Raw genomic sequence first — 21674 nt, forward strand, 5'->3', positions numbered from 1 at the left:
CATCTGGCCAGGATCTTCAGCTCTCACTGGATCGGTTCGCAGCTGAGTGTGAAGCGACTGGGATGAGAATCAGCACCTCCAAGTCCGAGTCCATGGTTCTCGCCCGGAAAAGGGTGGAGTGCCATCTCCGGGTTGGGGAGGAGATCTTGCCCCAAGTGGAGGAGTTCAAGTACCTCGGAGTCTTGTTCACGAGTGAGGGAAGAGTGGATCGTGAGATCGACAGGCGGATCGGTGCGGCGTCTTCAGTAATGCGGACGCTGTATCGATCCGTTGTGGTGAAGAAGGAGCTGAGCCGGAAGGCAAAGCTCTCAATTTACCGGTCGATCTACGTTCCCATCCTCACCTATGGTCATGAGCTTTGGGTTATGACCGAAAGGACAAGATCACGGGTACAAGCGGCCGAAATGAGTTTCCTCCGCCGGGTGGCGGGGCTCTCCCTTAGAGATAGGGTGAGAAGCTCTGTCATCCGGGGGGAGCTCAAAGTAAAGCCGCTGCTCCTCCGCATCGAGAGGAGCCAGATGAGGTGGTTCGGGCATCTGGTCAGGATGCCACCCGAGCGCCTCCCTAAGGAGGTGTTTAGGGCACGTCCGACCGGTAGGAGGCCACGAGGAAGACCCAGGACACGTTGGGAAGACTATGTCTCCCGGCTGGCCTGGGAACGCCTCGGGGTCCCACAGGAAGAGCTGGACGAAGTGGCTGGGGAGAGGGAAGTCTGGGCTTCCCTGCTTAGGCTGCTGCCCCCGCGACCCGACCTCGGATAAGCGGAAGAAGATGGATGGATGGATGGATGAAATAAATATGTATATAGAGACATACTGTAATAACTTGAAGTAAATAATGAAGATTAAAAACCAATTACAAACTAAAAAAATAAAAAATAAATTAAAGCTTATCTTTTTTATATTTGCACAGTAAGTATATATTATTAATGTTGTAAATACACATCTTTATATATATAGAAAGGGTGGTCCGAAAGAGGTAGGCATTTTTCGCAGGTCTCAAGAATGTTACAAATACAAGAGTGTGTGTGCGTGTGCATGTGAAGTCTCAAGAAGGTCAGAAGTACAAGAGTGTGCGTGTGTGTGTGCGCGCGTGTGTGTGTGTGCGTGTGTTTGTATGTGTGAGTGTGTGTGTGCGTGCGTGTGCGTGTGAGATCTCAAAAAGGTCACAAATAAAAGTGTGTGTGCGTGCGTGTGCATGTGAGGTCTCAAGAGGGTCACAAATACAAGAGTATGTGCGTGTGTGTGTGCGTGGTCGTGGGGGCGTCTCACGCCTTGGGGGAAGCCGTCACAATGACGTCACTGTGAGGCGGTGGGAGGAGTGAAGAGAGCAGCAGCGTGTCTCCAGAAACATGAAACATGGATGAGGAGGTGGCGGAAAGTTGGGAGGAAGCTGCTGAAAACGGGGTAAAAAACTACCCTAAACACTACACCTCAACATCATTGTCTTCGTCACTTTGCTAACACGCTTGAGTAAGAAATACTTAATTGTGTTCCCAAGTCCTGTTGGGCAACAATGCGGCTCATGCTAACATGCTAATGCTAACGTCAGACGGAGAGTGAACTCGACGACAAGCCGCGTGTCAGCTATTTGTAACTCACCACACTCGCTTAAGTCGAACTTATGGCCTAGTGGTAACTGCGCCGGCATTTATGAGGTGAAGCTAAATAGGTGGCCACAAAGTTTTTTTTAGCTTCGCTTAAGCTAATGTTGCTAAAGCTAACCCGACAGAACGGGACAAACGCCGGCTCACTATTTGGCAAAAGGCTTCTAAACATCGGCTCGCTATTTGGCAAGGTGTGTCTAAATATCCTCTTTGTTTAATTGATCGCGATAAAGCACACGAACACAACTTGTACTCTGAATCTGTAGTTGGCCGTTTAGCTCACTTTTTATTCAGCGCGCTGCCAACTTTTCTTCAAGTCAATGAATGAGCGTCTGTCTTGTTGAACAATGTCGGAGAACAGCCTTATCACACCCCTGAGTTGCAGAAATGTCTATTTAACGACACTTTCTCCCCATTCAATAGAGTTTTAAGGCTACAGCTGCGTGCTAGTTGATGACGTCATCGACGCGACCCTGTTAAAAGCCGGAAGTAGCCGTGGAACCCACCATAGACGTCTAATAAGTAGACGCAGCATTGGCTGCTGTGACGCGAGTAATTGGGCCGACATCTTGAAGTGGTGATGAGCAGCCTAAACTGACAGTTGACAGGTAGAAAACGAAGATGGTGTTCAGCGTTTTCCTGCTCAAATGAGCGGACTGTTGAAAATAGGAATCAGGGGATTACTTTTCACAAGTAAGATTTAACATTAACGTACTATTGGTTGTATTTTGTGAAAAGAATATTACCGCAGAGTTGATAAGGAGCAAAGATCTTCAATAGTACTGAAATCGTAGCTGCTAGCAAACAAGAGTATGACCATAATAGAATTACTTGTCAATGAAATGAAATAAATTTAAAAATGTCATACTTGAATAACATAAAGTTGAAACCTATGGTGGCATCATGCCTTCAGTGTGCATATTGTATATAATTCTCTGCAAACCTATGAAATGTTCTATTTTATCTTCATTATTTTGTCAAAATGCACCAGAATGCTTCATTTGTATGTGAAAATCACAAAGAAATCTTCTCGGGGAGGATGACCCCCCTACAGGGGTTTGGTTTACAAACTTTTAGCCCCACCTAAAACAAAATTCACCAGCCGCCACTGATTATGATGCATTCTCATTTTAGGAAAAGTGTAAGACAATACTTTCTTAACAGTATAATTGTAACCAGGAATAAGTCTTCAAGTAACAATATTCAAATACTAACATTGTTGGGTAAGACAGAATTTGGTTTTATTCTGAATCCAGTGAAAGAGATTGGTGGTTTTAGCTGATATAAAGACTTTCAGGTGTTTATATATGTTTATGTTTAAGTATTTGGCAGACGCTTTTATCCAAAGCAACATACATAAAAAATACATATAAAACAATCACTGTAAACATTATCATTTAAGGGAAGAATGTAATACAAAGTGTCAAGACAGAATAAACTCTTATAAACCGAGATACAGTCTATAGGTCCCTAAGATATATAGATATCTAATGTATTCATACATTGTTTATGTAGGATATACGCATGTATATATAACCTAATCATATTGTTTCTTCAACTTAAAAATAGCTGACCGTGTTTCCCCCTTCTCTGGGATTATATTTCCAGTTTTGATCTCGGACATCTGGTCATTTATAGCATATAAGAATATTCTATTACTGTTAAGCAAACTATGAATAATAATACACGCCAAAACATGTGTCCTTTATCATAGCTACACGTATGACAAAAAAACACGTGGAAATGAGTGGTATTCAGTGAGGTAAAATGAATTAAATGTGCTGACAGTTCAGTCCTGCCAAATGAATTGCACTGAGTGGAGCGGATCACCACTCCAAGATGGCGGCCCCGCGTCTCGTCAGCGCCAGTAGGCAGTAGCGGTCAATGCTGCGTCTACTTATAAGATGTCTATGGAACCCACTGATGTTACATTTAATTTGTTTGTTTCAGGTTGATTTTATTATGTAGCGTGACGGACGTTAGATAGCAAAGACTTGTGGTGACTTGACAGCTGCCCTCACCATGTAAGCGTTTAAAAATAGTACGTAACTCAACCCTGCTTTCCATCCGCTGCAAGACTTGCTCATTACGTCTGGACAACTTTTATTTCTTTCTCCCCATTAAATCATTTGTTTACATTCATTCATGTTTGTACTTCTCTCTCCCTCGCCAGGAAATGGAAAAGCGGTTAGCGGAGAAGCTAAGAATCAGCCAGAGAGAAAAGTAAGGACTTTTGGTTTATTAAAGGTCTGGAAGTAAAATGCTGTATTTTGAAAAGTGTACTTTCAAATGCTGCGCGAGGGCTGGGCGATATGGCCTTTTATTAATATGTCGATATTTTTAGGCCACATCACGATACACGATATACATCTCGATATTTTGCCTTAGCCTTGAATGAACACTTGATGCATATAATCACAGCAGTATGATAATTCTATGTGTCTTCATGAAAACATGCTTGTTCATACTGCATTAATATATGCTCATTTTAAACTTTCATGCAGAGAGGGAAATCACAACTAAGTCAATTTACCATGCTCATTTTAAACTTTCATGCAGAGAGGGAAATCACAACTATAGGGACGGCGTGGCGCAGTGGAAGAACGGCCGTGCGCGACCCGAGGGTCCCTGGTTCAATCCCCACCTAGTACCAACCTCGTCATGTCCGTTGTGTCCTGAGCAAGACACTTCACCCTTGCTCCTGATGGGTGCTGGTTAGCGCCTTGCATGGCAGCTCCCTCCATCAGTGTGTGAATGTGTGTGTGAATGGGTAAATGTGGAAGTAGTGTCAAAGCGCTTTGAGTACCTTGAAGGTAGAAAAGCGCTATACAAGTACAACCCATTTATCATTATTTATATCAATTTACCAAAACTGTATTTATTAAACAATTATTAAGCAGTGGCACAAACATTCATGTCATTTCAAAACAGAAAGTGCAAGATTGTCAGAGACATTTTAAAACAAGCTATTAGTGCACTTTAGTGCATCATGTCACTAAGATGACATATCAAAACAACACTAAATTAAAGTGCACTTTTTGTACAGAACGCCACTACAATATTTTAAAACAAATAAAGTGCACTTTTGTGCATGATGTCACACAAGATATTTCAATAACTGTCAAATAGAAATGAGCTGCATAATAAGAAATCAAATAGTGTATGTCCTTCGTTATGTGGTAGGTTACTGCGGACGTTATCTCCTTCTGTTTTAGACTATTTGTTTCATACGGGGTTGATCTGGAAATGGTTGTTTGGGCATTTTGTTGTTGTGGCACCGGCCGGAGATGTTGACATGCAGAGTTTCAAGCACTCTTCATTCTCTAGCGGGTGACTCAAATGATGCTACATTAGTAGAGCTGCTACTTTTTGTAGCAAAGCTTTTGCCGCATACTTGACATATTACGGTTGTCTGTTTAACATATTCCCGTTTGAAGCCAAACCACCGCCAGACAATGGAACCAACGTTCCCTCTAAGGTGCGCGCCTGCGCAATTGCGCACTGCTCAAGCGTCCTCTGCGCACAGCAAATATATGCTGTGCACCAAATCAAATCCCATCTGAATTCTAAACAAAATAAACACATTTATTCTGTATAATTTTGCAATGCAACTCTGAGTGACAGTGACAACAAGCGGCCCTAACGGTGTTCGTCAACACCGTTCAATTATTGTAACGTCTATCGAGATGCTTAGAGGACAGGAATTATATCGATCACTTTATTGAGCAAAACAGTTTATATTCGACCAGAACCACACCAAAAACATGAGTAAAAAACTTCTATCTCAAAAAACTAGTCATTTTCTGCCGTACAAACCAGGCCAAAAGCAACTTGTCATCTGTCACCAACACGCATACCACTAAGCCACTGGTGCGTTTATGGCCACACAAAAAGTCAGACAACTCAAACACCACAAAGTTACACTATGACTCCTCAGTCATACGTGTGCTTATTCTACTGTCATTTATTATTCATGTTTATTTCTTGATATTAATCATGGAATGCTGTTACTAGAGAAAGTTACAGGAATGCACACTTCATCCTATGCTTACATTTCATTGTGCAACATGAGGATGTTTAAGGGGAACTAAATGTGATCTCTGAAAGGGGTACAAATGATTTTCAAAGCAGGACCCCCACCCAAACATATTGTACAATACTAATCCATAGCTTTTAAAGTTAAAGTACCAATGATTGTCACACACACACTAGGTGTGGCGAAATTATTCTCTGCATTTGACCCATCACCCTTGATCACCCCCTGGGAGGTGAGGGGAGCAGTGGGCAGCAGCGGTGGCTGCGCCCGGGAATCATTTTGGTGATTTAACCCCCAATTCCAACCCTTGATGCTGAGTGCCAAGCAGGGAGGTAATGGGTCCCATTTTTATAGTCTTTGGTATGACTCGGCCGGGATTTGAACTCCCAACCTACCGATCTCAGGACGGACACTCTAACCACTAGGCCACTGAGTAGGTGGCCTAGGTAGGTTATGAAAAACAAGTTTTCTTTTATTTTCATTACAAGTGGGCCAAATCATTAATATTAGAAAATAATCTCATGAAAATGACTCCTCTCATTTGAGTGTTATAATAAAAGATTGGTTTGAGACAGGTGTGCTGCTGGTATTGCCACGTGTGATGTTGCTCACATGTGCTCCACTGAATGCTCAGGGAGTTTTTGTGTTTGCTCAGACACATGAACAATTAGAGGGAACATTGAATGGACCCCCTGCTGTTTTTCTTGGGAATTAATTCTTCTTCCTTCATTTGTTACCAGATTCGCACCTTCTTTCTCTCGTATTACCACTCGCACCTCTCCGCTAGCATCACAGCTAACGTTACCATGTCGCTACCTCTCTGCTCCGCGAGAGCGTATGACGTTGCATGCGATTATGCGTATCATAACATATGATACGCATATCACATATCATAACATACGTCACATACGCGTATGTGACGTATGTAAGAAAGTGCGCTTGTTTTATGTCTCTGTGAGAAGGAGAGACAGGAAAGAGTGAGAAGAGCCTGTAGTGTAATACCCGCAGCTAAAAGCAACTGCGTGAGATCACGATATAGTCATTTTCTATATCGCACAAAGACAAACCCTTGATATATCAAGTATATTCGATATATCATATATATATATATATATATATATCATATACGCTGACGACCTCTGTGTAACATCTCAAAAGAGTACATTTGAAGCGGTAGAAGCAAACCTCACCTCAGCTCTAGATGAGCTACTCCTCTACTACGAGCAAAACCATCTACACGCAAACCCTGCGAAGACCCAAGTCTGCTCGTTCCATCTCAGGAACCGGGATGCGAACCGACCTCTTAACGTCAAATGATCTGGAACACCACTTGAGAATTGTACCAACCCTGTCTACCTTGGCGTAACCCTGGACCGCACCCTCTCCTTCAAGGAACACATCAAAAACACCAAACTGAAAGTCAGCTCCCGAAACAACATCTTACAGAAACTGACAAATTCCAAATGGGGAGCCACAGCACACACACTAAGATGTACTGCTTTGGCCCTGTGCTATTCCTCGGCGGAGTATGCATGTCCTGTCTGGGAGAGATCAACCCATGCCAAGAAACTCGACCCAGCACTGAACAACACCTGCCGCTTGATCACTGGTTGCTTGAAGCCTACCAACTTGAACAACCTACATCTCCTCGCTGGTATCGCCCCTGCAGACGTGAGACGGGAAGTTGCCAGCCGAGTAGAGTTCACAAAAGCTACCAGTGATGAACGCCACCTCCTCTATGGACGTGAACCCTCAACCCAACATCTGAAGTCAAGGAGAAGCTTCCTCAGCAATGCCCAGCCCCTAACAACATCTCGGGAAGAAGCCAGTCTCCAGCTATGGACACAACAATTAGAGAAAGACCCCCCTCCTATTGACATGGGAATCCCCCCTTTTGAAGACCTGCCCCCCGGGTCAGAAACACCATGGGTCCAGTGGAAGACACTAAACCGCCTGAGAACAGGAACAGGGCGATCAAAAGCTGCTATGGCCAGATGGGGTTAAAAACCGGCCCAACCACCTGCGAATGCGGAGAAGAGGACCACACGATGCAGCACTGCCTTGTCTGTCCTCTGCTACTCAACCAGTGCAGCTTAAAAGATCTCGCAGAGTTCAACAACAATGCAAAAGACTGTGTAAAGAAATGGGAAACTGTCATATAACCACATGCTTCAAAGACACGAAAAGAAGAAGAAGATTAGATATATCGCCCAGCCCTAGGCTCAAGTATTTTTCAACATATTAGTCGCACCGGACTATAACCCGCAGATGTTTATATTGTGAAATAAGTTATTTACATACCTTTTATTGTTTCCAAACGGTGTCTATAACACGACAGTAAAATGGTCGATCTAACAAAACAGAAGTCATCGTCATGGAGACTTAAAACTGTTAACATTTTTACAAAATAATAGTAGTTTCACACGCACATAACAATGCAAAATGTATATAAATAAATATATTATTTCTTCATGATCATTATAGTCTAGAGCGCCACACACATAGGGTCTGACGGGGTATTCATATGGATCTTAAAATCCCCCATTATAATTATATTATCTGCGTGCGTCACTAGATCAGCAACAAACTGAACATTTGCTAATGACGTCCAAATAGGGCCCAGGGTGGCGATAGTTAACAGCCAGATAGAGAGGTAGCGTTAACAACAAAAAAAGATAAAAACCTGTTTTTGTAGAATTTTTAATATGTGAAATAAAAGTCATCTTTGATTCAAAAATCACACCAAGATTTTTTTATAGTTTTGTGTTGGTTTGAAATCTTGTAATTTTGGTACAAGTTTCTCCCTCAGGCCTTCAAGGTCAAGGATTAGTGGCGAGAGAATTACGAACGCCATCTGCATACTTTTCTTGAATTCAGTCGTTTATGGAGGTTAATTTGTCTTTTTTTAACAAAAGCTTCTTTTTTTTCTTACACAACTAATGTAAGGTACATTTTTTACGTTGGATTTTTGTGAACTGAATTTTTATTCATCAAGTTATGCTGACAATTTCCTTGAAAAAAAAATTGTTACCCAACACCCACTTCCGGTAACTTAAGACTGAAGCAATCGATGCTGTCTCAGAAGCAGCCAATGAGGTGTCAAGTTTGAAGTCACGTGACACGGGTCTTACGAAGAGGCAGGCAACGCTGCACTACATGCTCCAGGCCATGTAATCTGCTGTACGTGTTAGGACCCCTTTTTATGAACACGTTAAACAGTGGCGGTTTCTACGTCCCAGACCACCTCCTTGATCGGCATCTTTTATAGTCGAGCAAGAACAACAAAGATGCAACGAACACGGCAAAACATAAATGCAAAGGGTAAAAAAACATCCACATATTGGACATAATACACTGTTCGGCAGAACTTTGTTGTAGAAATCTGCCTGTCTGACACTCGCTATCAGGCTTGTTGCTGTCAAAACAAGCCTCGCCGACTCTGCGTAAAGCAGAGCTTCCTACGGTTACCGTAGTAACCCGTATTCAAGATTCAAGATTGTTTATTGTCATATGCACAGTTAAACAGACAGTTTGCCGTACAATGAAAATCTTACTTTGCTAGTCCACCCTTCAACAAGTCACACGGTACTTAGCTAAAAATAAAAATGTATATACAAGGCACAGTAAGTAACATTACATTATTGCACATTCTGATTGACAGTCAACAGTATAAATATGGAGGTGACCTTGGGTCACAGCAGCAGTTAGTGTCTTTAGTGATCAAAGGTCAAAAGTGTCACAGTGATGGTTCACAGTTCGGGGGTGGTCATGGTAGCTGTCTTTTGTTAAAAAAGATAAAAGTAAAACGGGGTGTTGGGGGGGAGCTAGCATTCACAAGTTAGCATTCACAAGCCTGATGGCCTGTGGGTAGAAACTGTTTGTCAGTCTTGTAGTCCTGGATTTCAGGCTCCTGTATCGTCTGCCTGATGGTAGGAGGCTGAAGAGACTGTGCTGGGGGTGTGTACTGTCCTTTATGATGTTGTGTGCTCTTCTGGTGGCCCTGGTAGAGTACATGTCCTGTAGTGAGGGGAACGCTGCTCCTGATATGTACTGAGCAGTTTTAATCACTCGCTGGAGTGCCTTCCTGTCCTTAGCAGTGCAGTTTCCATACCAGACCGTGATTGAGCTGGTAAGGACTCTCTCAACCGTACTTCTATAGAAGTTGCTGAGAATTTTAGGTGGCATGCCAAATTTTCTCAGCCTTCTTAGGAAGTACAGTCGCTGCTGGGCTTTCTTTATTGTTTGTTGGGTGTTGTGATCCCAGGTGAGGTCCTCGCTGATGTGGGTCCCAAGGAATTTAAAGGTTTTCACCCTGTCCACCTTTGTCCCCCCTATGTACAGAGGTGTGTACTGTGCACTTCTTCTCTGTGGGTCAATAATCATCTCCTTGGTCTTGTCTGTGTTCAAGGAGAGATTATTATCCTGACATCAGGCCACCAGTTCCGCTACCTCCCTTCTGTACGCTGCCTCAGCTCAACCCGGTGATCAGTCCGACGACCGTAGTATCATCTGCAAACTTGATGATACTGGTGTTGTTCTGGGAGGCCACACAGTCGTGTGTGAAGAGGGTGTACAATAGGGGGCTCAGCACGCAGCTTTGGGGGGTCCGTGTGCCTAGAACCTTTGTGCCTGATGTCTGGTTGCCGATTCTGACTGACTGGGGCCGGTTTGTGAGAAAGTTCAGGACCCAGTAAAAGAGAGCCGTTTTTTTGTGGGATGACCGTGTTAAAAACAGAGCTGTAGTCGATGAATAATAGCCTGGCATAGGTGTCCTTGCCCTCTAAGTGGGTGAGGGTGGTGTGGATGACGGTGTTGACTGCATCCTCAGTGGATTGGTGCTGCCGGTAGGCAAACTGTAGAGGGTCCAGTGTGTCTGGGATAGTCTTCTTGATGTGTGACATGACTATCCTCTCGAAGCACTTCATCACTATTGGGGTGAGTGCAACAGGGCGATAGCCATTCAGACGGGTCACAGTGTTTTTCTTTGGCAGGGGCACGATGGTGGTGGTCTTGAAGCAGGTGGGCACAACAGCTTGTGCTAATGACAAGTTGTATATGTCAGCAAGTACGTCAGCCAGCTCTGATGAACACACCCTGGGGGTCTGGCCAGGGATGTTGTCTGGGCCGGCTGCCTTCCGTGGGTTTGTTCTCCTCAGAACTGTACGTACCTCTGCTGTTGTCACAGTGAGTGGTGGGTCATGCGTGCGCGCCGTGGTCAGAACCCCTCTCTGTTGGTTGGTGTTGAGGACCTCGAAGTGGGCGTAGAACTCATTCAGCTCATCTGGCAGTGAGCGTTGGCTGTTTGTGACCCCCCTGCTCCTCTGCTTGTAGTCTGTGATGTGTTGCAGGCCTTGCCACATGCGGCGGGAATCTGTGGTGGAGTAGAATCCCTCCAGCTTTAGTCTGTATTGTCCCTTTGCCTCGCTGATGGATTTACGCAGGTCATATCTGGCCTTCTTGTAGTCCTCAGCGTTGCCTGAGACAAATGCAGTGGAGCGGGCATGTAGCTTGGACCAAACATCACAGTTAATCCAGGGTTTTTGGTTTGGGTATATTTTGTATTGTTTTGTGGGAACAATGTTTTCCACACATGTGCTGATGTAGCCAGTTACACTGGAAGCATATTCCTCTATGTCCACAGTACCGTCATCCCGCTGAGCAGCAGTTTTGAACATGTCCCAGTCTGTACTCCCAAAGCAGTCCTGAAGCACTAGTTCAGTGTCTTCATTTCACACTTTAACAGTTTTTCTCACTGGGGGGCTTGCTTGAGGCGCTGTCTGTACGCTGGATATAGAAAAGCTGAGATGTGATCAGATAGTCCAAAGTGTGGTCTGGGTACAGCCTTGTAGGCTCCCCTCACGTTGCAGTATACTTGGTCCAGAGTGTTTTTCTCCCTCGTAGGAAAGTTCACATACTGATGGTATGTCGGGAGGACACTCTTTAGGTTGCGGTGGTTAAAATCCCCAGCTACCGTCAATGCAGCATCAGGGTGTGCGGTCTCTTGTTTACTGATGACGTCATGCAGCAGCTTCAGCGCTGTAGTGGAATCCGCCCATGGCGGGATGTAAACAGACAGTATAAACACTGCACTGAACTCCCTTGGCAGGTAAAAAGGTCTGCATTTCACCATCTAAAACTCAATGTTGTCTGAGCAGTGTCTTTCAACCAGTGACGTGCGGTGAGGTTCATGTCAGTGTTTATCTGTAAATAACTTTATATAAATAATGTCAGTGTTTATCTGTATACAACTATATATAAATAATAAATGTCAGTGTTTATCTGCAAATAACTATATATAAATAATACAGTGACGTGCGGTGAGGTTGATGGCTGGTGAGGCACTGACTTCATCACAGTCAGATTTACAAACATATGAACCCTAAAGAGTATCTTATTCACCATTTGATTGGCAGCAGTTAACGAGTTATGTTTATAAGCTCATACCAGCATTCTTCCCTGCCTGGCACTCAGCATCAAGGGTTGGAATTGGGGGTTAAATCACCGAAAATGATTCCCGTAAGCGGCCCCGCTGCTGACCCACTGCTCCCCTCACCTCCCAGGGGGTGAGCAAGGGGCTGGGTCAAATGCAGAGGACAAATTTCACCACACCTAGTGTGTGTGACAATCATTGGTACTTTAACTTAACTTTAACTTTACACATACAAACTGTAGCACACAAAAAAGCACATTTAATATAAAAAAAAAACGTTATTATAGTCTTACGTTTACTTATAAATGAAGTCCATGCGCAGCTCCTTTTGAACAAAAGCATCGATGACTTGTTTATAGAAGTCTTCCTTATCTTTCTTCAGTTTTAAAAGTCTCTCTGTCTCGATGGAGATATTCAAGTATTACCTCCTGCTTCGATTGAAAGTCCAGTTTAGAAAACTGTTTTATTTTAGATATGTAATCCTCCATGTTAAAAGTTCAGGCGAGAGGAAAAAATAAACGATTGCTGCTAACTGTTGCTGCTTGTTGTCACTTCTTCTGCAGCCGAGTAGTCGCAAGAATGATCGCTGGGATCACTAGCGCCCTCTACCACCAGGAGGCGGGATTACTGCGAGCCTCACACAGTGCGTCTTCGCAGCAGTTTTATGATTGCTCAGCACAAGAAATACGTTACACTCATACAGTTGTTGACAAAATACATAGTATATAGTTCAGCTAACTAAACTATGGAAATGTATAATATAATTCATATAGCAATACGGTCTCACTGCACAGCAGGCCAGCAGTTAGCCGAGTCATTGCGCAATCCATGGTGAGGCTCAACTCAGTGACGTGCCTCAACTGGCTGCTGACTCACCGCAAGTCTCTTCTCAGTATTTGAACAGCAAATGTGAAAATTCAGCGATTTTGAATAAAAATAATCTAAAACTGGTGAAGTTAAATGGAAAATAACTTCATAGTATAATCACTGGATACTAAGGCTGAAACGACGCGTCGACGTAGTCGACGTCATCGGTTACGTAAATACGTCGACGCCATTTTTGTGCGTCGATGCGTCGCATATTTACGTCACACTACTGTCATGGCGGATCGCAAAGCAGACGGTGCGAGCGAGGGGAAAAAAGCACGCCAAAAGTCATCAAAAGTGTGGGAGTATTTCAATAAACGGCCTAATAATGTTGTTATATGCACACTGTGTCGAGCGGGAATGGCCTATCATAGCAGCACAACGGCTATGAACGAACATTTGAAAAGAAAACCGACAGCGTTCTTGCCATCACCATCAACTAGTCAATCGTCCGCGTGAGTATACGTTGTCATCATTACACAAAAACATGAATGTGTCATTTGTATCTGCGTTGTAAATTCATAAACTAAAGCATCGTTTCGCTCTGAGAGGTGCGTTTGGCGTGCAGTGTTTACAAAGACGCACTCCTCTTTAACGCTGTGGAGAGGTGGGGTGCGCCGGGAGCGACGCCGCAATCGTGCCCAGGTGCGCGGTCCGCGCACCTGGGCACGATCATCCAATATCCTCTCGCTGAAGAAAAGGGGAGCAGCAGAGAGAAAGGGAAGAGAGACTGGAAGGAGTCAGAGTGAAGCTGACGTGGAGCGAGAGAGGAGGAGAGACGGAGACAGGGGACAACGAGCGAGCGAGGAAGAGGAGCTGAAAAGCGAGGAAAGAAAGAGAAAAGAGTTGGAAGAGAAAATACTTTGTGTAAAATTAAAAGATTGTAAACCTGGCAAAGCCGTCTGGCGTTCAGTCTGTCGGTCCTGAAAGAACCCCACGGCACAAGACGTGTCACAAACGCTAACGTTAATTAGTTGTGCAAATACCTTTTACAACATTAACGGTTACATATACTATGTACAAACCAACAATTAACTTTCACTTTAATCATATTATCATTGTTGTGTTATTAAGCAAAATAAGCAATACTTTTACTTTTGTTGAAATGTTTACATTGTTACAGATTATTTTCGTTTTGCACTTTTTTGTATTGGATGTTTATCTTTATTTTTGCACATTTTAAAGCAAAATAAACAATACTTTTACTTTTGAAATGCTTATACTATTGCAGAATATTAAGATTTGCACTGGATGTTTACTTTTATATTTGCACATTAAAAAGCAAATAAGCTACTTTTAATTTTGTTAAATGTTAAAAGTTTTAAATGTTTACATTGTTACAGAATATTTTGTCATGTTGTCAATGTTGACTGAGTGGCCATACTTTTTTTTTTTTGGTAAATAAAAGCCATGCCTTTTGAAAAAACTGGCCTACATTTATTTTTTCATCTTCATTTTAAATTAAAAAAAAAATCGGTAAAAGGAAAAGTAATCTATAGAGTAATCGAAAAAAATAATCTATAGATTAACCGATTAATCGAAAAAATAATCTATAGATTAATCGATAGAAAAATAATCGTTAGCTGCAGCCTTACTGGATACATATAACAATTTAATTTTTTTTTTTCTTTTTACATTTTTTTTCTTTCCATGATGGCACATGAGGCCTTGCCTCACCTGCCTCCCCTGACTGCATGTCACTGCTTTCTACCACCTGTACGTCCGAGCACCAGCGGTTACTCACGTAAACACAGACGCCGCCGCCTCTCGCCTTTCTTGAAGCCTTTGTCCGGTCTCCACGGTAGACTGAGTGCGTTGCTAGCTGGATAGCAGAGTCTGGGATGTTGTCCGAAGGCCAGGTTTCCGTGAAAATAAGAACACAGCATTCTCTCAGTTCACGCTGGGATGTAATCCTGGTTCTCAGCTCATCCAGCTTGTTGTCGTAGCAGAAAGTTAAAGTCCGTCAGACTATAACTGAGCTTTTCTGATGTCCAGAAGTGTGTCTCTGTTGTATCTCACTGTTGCGTGCAAAAACTTTGCATTTAGGATGCAAAGTAGTACTATAATAAATAAAAAAACGTAGTTGTTGTCGGGAGGATGACGCAAACACGTCAGCCACGGGGTGCGCCATCTTAACCATGACATTTGAAAGTGCAGATTCTAACCATTGGAATAATTTCTGTGGTTTAAAAATATTCAGCGGGCCGCATTGAAATGTTTATGTTGTGTTATGCCCAGGTAGCCCAGTTAACTGCCTTTTTTAGGCTGTTTTGCAAGACCCTTGTCACGTGGCTTCAAACTTGACACCTCATTGGCTGGTTCTGAGACGGGATTGATTGCTTTAGTCTTAATTTACCGGAAGTGAGTCTTGCTTTTTGAAGCAGCAAATTTTTCTACACTGAATTTTTATACACTGAATTTTTTGACACTGATTTTTTCATATTCTAAATTTTAGTACACTGAATTTTGAAACACGCATTTTGTTAACACATTTTTTTCAATGTAATTTTAGTATTATTTGATGCTAAAAAAAAAAATCCAAAATTCAAACGCAATACAATTCAGTGTTTAAAAAAAGCTTTTGTAATAAAGACACAAATTAACCTCCATATTTCCAACCTTATTTATCAAAGTTCTGGCACCTGCGAGGTTTGCGTGCTCACATGACGACTGATGCGATCCCAGACATTTGCTGGTTATCTTTGGGGCACAACACGTCACAACTCTGCAGTAGGGTTGTACGGTATACCGGTATTGGTATAGTACCGCGGTACTAATGAATCATATTTGGTACTATACCGCCTCTAAAAAGTACCGGTCCCCCAAACCCCCGCCCCTCCGTCATCACGTTGTGACATTGCTGGTTTACGAGCAGAGGAGCGTGTTCGCCAGCGCACAATCACAGAGTACTTACAAGCAGACAGTGTGTAGACAGAAAAGGGAGAACAAACGCATTTTGGCTTAAAAACTAACGATAAAGGTGACGCTATAACACTGAAAATCCCTCAGAAAGAGTTGCTTTAAGACATGGTTAGCTAGCGGCTATAGTCCAGCCGCAGTTGGCAGTGTTTTAGCTACTTCTAAATCACTAATCCTGGCCTCCATGGCGACAAATAAAGTATGTTTCTTACAAGTATCATCCCTGCAGGACGAGGAATAGCTAAACATGCTTCACTACACACCGTAGCTCACCGGCGTGACCACTAATGATGCCGTTTCTGAATGTAAACAAACGCCATTGGTGGATCTACACCTGGCGTCCACTTTAATGATACCAAGTACAGGAGCGTATCTAGTCGATACTACTATGATTCAGGTTTTTTTTAAATTTATATTATGTTTATAAACTCCGGAAATACGTCCCTGGACACATGAAGACTTTAAATATGACCAATATATGATCCTGTAACTACTTGGTATCAGCTTGATACCTAAATTTTTGGTATCATCCAAGACTAATGTGAAGCATCCAAACAACTGAAAAATCAGTGATTATTACATGTTAATAAAAGTGTAAATAGAACATGTGAAAAGAGAAAGTAAGCAGATATTAACAGTAAATGAACAGGTAGATTAATAATTCAGTTTCTACCACTTGTCCTTAATAATTTTGACAAAATAATAGGTAGATAAATGACACAGTTTGTTACTGCATACGTCAGCAGACTAATTAGGAGCCTTTGTTTGTTTACTTACTACTAAAAGACAAGTTGTCTTGTATGTTCACCATTTTATTTAAGGACAAAATTGCAATAATAAACATATGTTTAATGTACCGAAATATTTTTTGTTAAAATAAAGCCAATAATGCAATTGTTTGTGGTCCACTTTATTTAGAAAAATATCGAAATACATTTTGGTACCGGTACCACACTATTGGTATCAGGACAACACTCTGCAGACTTAAGTCTCAGTCACAAATCACAAGCAGCATTTGTTGCTCTTATTAGCAAAAAATGTTACTATATTATCATGCTATTTATATCAGTACATTCAGGACAGGCTATCTTACTGGGTGCCAGCATGGGAACTATATGCATTTTGACATTTTAGCTATTTTACCTGTATAAAAATACAAATGTATACCAGACATGGTGTACTAATATAGAACTGCCTCTTAGGGGCAAAACACGTGTTTTAATAAATTTGATAAGGTAATACAAAACAACTTTTCACATTGTCATTATGGGGTATTGTGTGTAGAATGTTGAGGACAAAAATGAACGTATTCCAGTTCAGAAAAAGGCTGTAACATAACAATATGTGGAAAAAGTGAAGCTTTCCAGATGCACTGTATGTCATCATGCTAACGTTTAATGCTTGTATTTTAGCTAATTGTATTTGTTTAAACCTAAATATCATGACTTTTGATACTTGAAACCATCTTAGAAGCATGCTCATGTTTTTTTTCCCATATATGTATATGGGAAGAAAAAAAAAAGAAAAAAAAAAAAAAAATATATATATATATATATATATATATATATAGATATATACTTAATACAAATACAAAGTAGGGATTGAATCATCTATGTTTATTTGCATTAAAAACAAGACAATTTATGAAAACCAAAACATATTTTCAGCTAAAACTAAATCTATGGAAAAACTGCACCACTGTAATGTGGTGCTATTTTGTGTTTTGAAATGTTCTTTTTCCAGCATATTCATTATTTGATAATATATTTGTGTGCATAACACATGTATGATTAATTTTGTATAATAAAATTACAGAGAAATATTGTAGCCTCAATTTGGAAAAAGCAAAAAATATTGTTTGTCAAAGGCTTGAATAAACTGCTGAGTTACACTCGCTCGCTTCTACAAAAAACATGACACAAAAGACGCCCAGTGGGTTACATTGTGGTGGTAGGCAGGCAGAGGAGAGATAATAAACATCACTAGTTGTTCAGTACATAACTTTTGCGACTGTGCGGTTTTCAGAGAGTCCAGTAACCATCTTTGTCCCCGCTCCCCACTGAGCATGGCCATGGTCATCCAGGACGATGCTCTACCCTCAGCGCCGCCGCCTCAGATCCGCATCTTGAAGCGGCCGACCAACAACGGCTCACTGGCCTCGTCTCTGAGTCACAACCGACCCACGCCGCAGGTCAAGTCCTTGGCTCAGCGGGAGGCTGAGTACGCAGAGGCCAGGAAGAGGATTTTAGGGAGCGCCTGCCCGGAAGAAACCGCTCAGGACAAAAACAGCACAGACAGGTAAAGGTGCTCTCTTTACACCTGGAGACACCAATGATCTGTTCCGGGGTCAACCTGTTGCCATACAGGCTTTATGAACGAGACTTTGCAAAATGTAAGTGTTGCAAGTGTTCTCTTATACACACACTAGCTTTGTGTGTTGTTAGCTAATAGCGATTTATCAAAGCTTAGTGACTGTTCGCTATCATTGAATGTACCGTATTTTCCAGACTGTAGAGCGCACTGGTATATAAGATACACCTACTGAATTTTAGAAGTAAAAAAATATGTCCATAGATTAGCTGCACCGGACTATAAACCGCAGATACATACGTTGTGAAATGAGTTAATTTACACAGAAAGATTCTGTAAATGTTTATTCACATACTTTAATTGTTTCCAAAAGGTGTCTGTAACACGGTAGTAAAACGGTCTATCAAACAAAGCAGAAATCATCGTCATGGACCCACTAGCTGCGGAAGCTAGCTCTCCAATCAGCTAAACAGACTCAATAACTCCACGGTGACGTTTTGGTGAATTCACTGAGGAAATTGTGAAACTGAAACAATACAAAAAAAATGTCGTTCTAAGTTAATACTAACACAGACACTCGTAAACATGTTAGCATATTAGCTCATGCTAACGAAGCTCGCTTGATTACTAGGCATGTAAAAATATCAAAATCTCAGGATACGGTAGGATTTCGATATTGATCTCACACTACGATATTTATTACGATATTGTGAAAAGGCTCACGGTTTGTCTGTGATGATAATAGCGAGAAAATACTGACATTTACCAGGTAATTTATTGTTACATTTACGAATCATGACAACACAAAACACTGATCAAGTTAAGAAGGAACAAGCACAATTGTAACAATAGGGAATCCTTTTAAAGTGCAAACAAAGATCAAGGTAAGTCAGGTTTAAATGTGCTAGGAAAATAAAAGCAGCCTTTTGAAACGAGTATCTAGTAACATATCTTAAATTTAAATAAAATAGTCAGGCAAAAAGCCTTTTGAAAAACACTGACCTATCCTTTAGCTTATGTTCAAGATTTTCTTTAGCGAGATAGAAAAGATCTTTATTGCATGGAAGAAGAAGAGGCATTTTTTCAATACCCCCTGCTGTTAAAAATACAATTTCACTGGGCAGAAAGGTAGCGGATATACACAGGGAGATCTTAGTTAATGAGGACAGAATAGATAATCGCCCTGCATTGTCTCTCTACCACTTGAGAGGACAAGCAGACTGAGAAACCAATAGGCCCTTTTCCACCAAAAGTTCAGGTACCTTTGGTTCCTGGAACTAGAGGTTCCTATAGCAGTGTGTCGTTTGTTTTTACACCGCATTTCACAGTTCAGGTCTTTTATACAAATCAGGCTGATGACGTATGGAGGAGTGGTTTACTATATTTCTACACTGATAGCATGTAAATAGACATTCTAAGGTCACAGTTCATTTACTAAAAGGGATAATTGCAATACAAAGCAATAATATACAAAACGAAATATGATTTATAAAATAAAGTGTACCTGATTGTTTATAAAAAGTCAGGCTTTTGTCCGCAACTGTCAGAAAGTCGTCCTCTCCTCAAATGATGAATTCATGAGGATCAGGCCGTTCCTTTTGGTCCATTTCAGTTGTAAATAACAATATATAAATAATAGAGATGTCCGATAATGGCTTTTTTGCCGATATCCGATATTCCGATATTGTCCAACTCTTAATTACCGATTCCGATATCAACCGATACCGATATATACGGTCATGGAATTAACACATTATGCCTAATTTTGTTGTGATGCCCCGCTGGATGCATTAAACAATGTAACAAGGTTTTCTAAAAATAAGAGAACAACTTCAACTCAAGTTATGGATTATTGAAGTCACAAAGTGCATTATTTTTTTTAACATGCCTCAAAACGGCAGCTTGGAATTTGGGACATGCTCTCCCTGAGATAATCCTGATACCCACTACAACTATGGGAAATACTATACTTTGGCTTTCACAAAGTGCATAATTTTTTAATTTTTTTAAACATGCCTCAAAACAACAACTACAAAAACAATGAAGGCACACAGCTTCAGTCCAGAGTATACTTGAGTAATAAAGTAAACAATAACATAGTCCTCTTTTAGTGCAAGACTGCCTGGCATACTGTATAACAGGAAATTATAAACTGGGCTCAATCTGCCCTGCTCTAACGTATTTGTATGAGTAACAAAAATGTGCTGCAAGCTAGTGGTGAGTGCTTGAAGTGGCCTAGCAGTTAGCCAGAGCTTCTGAAATGCTGCGTTGAGACAGGGCAGTTCCGCTCACTGCAAGCTGCAAAGTGTGCGCCATGCAGGGCAGACTAGCCACACCAAACTCCACCGTAGCTTTTGTGTGCTTTGTCCCTGACCACAAAGTGAGCTTTCGCTCTGGGGTGTTTTTTGTTGTATTTTTGTTTTTTTTCGGCGGAGTCTTTAGGCGACAACTGTGTGGTCCTACTTTTTTTAGGTGTTTGCTTTTCATCCATCTTCTGCTTGTATTCATCGTGTATCTCCTTATGATTCTTGAAGAGGAGGAAGATCGAATTGCTCGTATTAAAGGAAGACGTCTTGGTTCCTCCTCGCATAACCAACTTTTTGCAGTCATTGCAAATTGCCAGTTTTTTATCCGTCAGCATACTTTAAAATAATCCCAAACCATAGACAAGGTGTCGTTAGTCAGTCACCGAGCGAGCTAGCTTGTTAGCCACGGCTACAGCACCGGCAACAACACACTCTTGTTGTTGTTATGCTCCGCTCGCGGCGGTTTGATGAGGTCATCACGCGTCGCCAGTAAGCCTCTCATGCAGCAGTCGTCAACTCCTGTGTTGTGTGTGGGAGAGGGTAGAGGGGCTGCTGACTGGGAGACGCAACTGCTCTGTACTTCTCCCTACGTCCGTGTTTTACCGGATATGTACCGCTCCGTACAGCGACGTTTTTAAAAGTCATTCATTTTACTTTTTGAAACCAATACCGATAATTTCCGATATTACATTTTAAAGCATTAATCGGCCGATATTGGCAGGCCGATTTTATTGGACATCTCTAATAAATAATAAATGTCAGTATCTATAAAGAACAATATATAAATAACTGTCTAAATAATAATGTCAGTGTTTATCTGTAAATAACTGTATATAAATAATACATGTCAGTGTTTATCTGTGTATAACAATATATCAATAATAAATGTCAGTTTTTATCTGTAAATACCAATATATAAATGATAAATGTCAGTGTTTATCTGTAAATAACTTTATATAAATAATGTCAGTGTTTATCTGTATACAACTATATATAAATAATAAATGTCAGTGTTTATCTGCAAATAACTATATATAAATAATACAGTGACGTGCGGTGAGGTTGATGGCTGGTGAGGCACTGACTTCATCACAGTCAGATTTACAAACATATGAACCCTAAAGAGTATCTTATTCACCATTTGATTGGCAGCAGTTAACGGGTTATGTTTAAAAGCTCATACCAGCATTCTTCCCTGCT

At 41.5% G+C, this 21674-nt stretch overlaps 1 protein-coding gene across 1 annotated transcript in view; it reads left to right on the forward strand.

Annotated features, from left to right (window-relative positions):
- Positions 1-1249: 1249 nt before the first annotated feature.
- The window catches only part of LOC133622724 (SUZ RNA-binding domain-containing-like), a 28276-nt gene continuing 7851 nt past the window's right edge, over positions 1250-21674 (forward strand). The window contains exons 1-3 of the mRNA XM_061985627.2: positions 1250-1406; positions 3780-3829; positions 17884-18156. Of these exons, the coding sequence (XP_061841611.1) occupies positions 1359-1406; positions 3780-3829; positions 17884-18156 (371 nt within the window). The 5' untranslated portion in view covers positions 1250-1358. The remainder of the gene's footprint in view (positions 1407-3779; positions 3830-17883; positions 18157-21674) is intronic.

Source organism: Nerophis lumbriciformis, linkage group LG23, assembly GCF_033978685.3.
Source record: "Nerophis lumbriciformis linkage group LG23, RoL_Nlum_v2.1, whole genome shotgun sequence".
NCBI lineage: Eukaryota > Metazoa > Chordata > Actinopteri > Syngnathiformes > Syngnathidae > Nerophis > Nerophis lumbriciformis.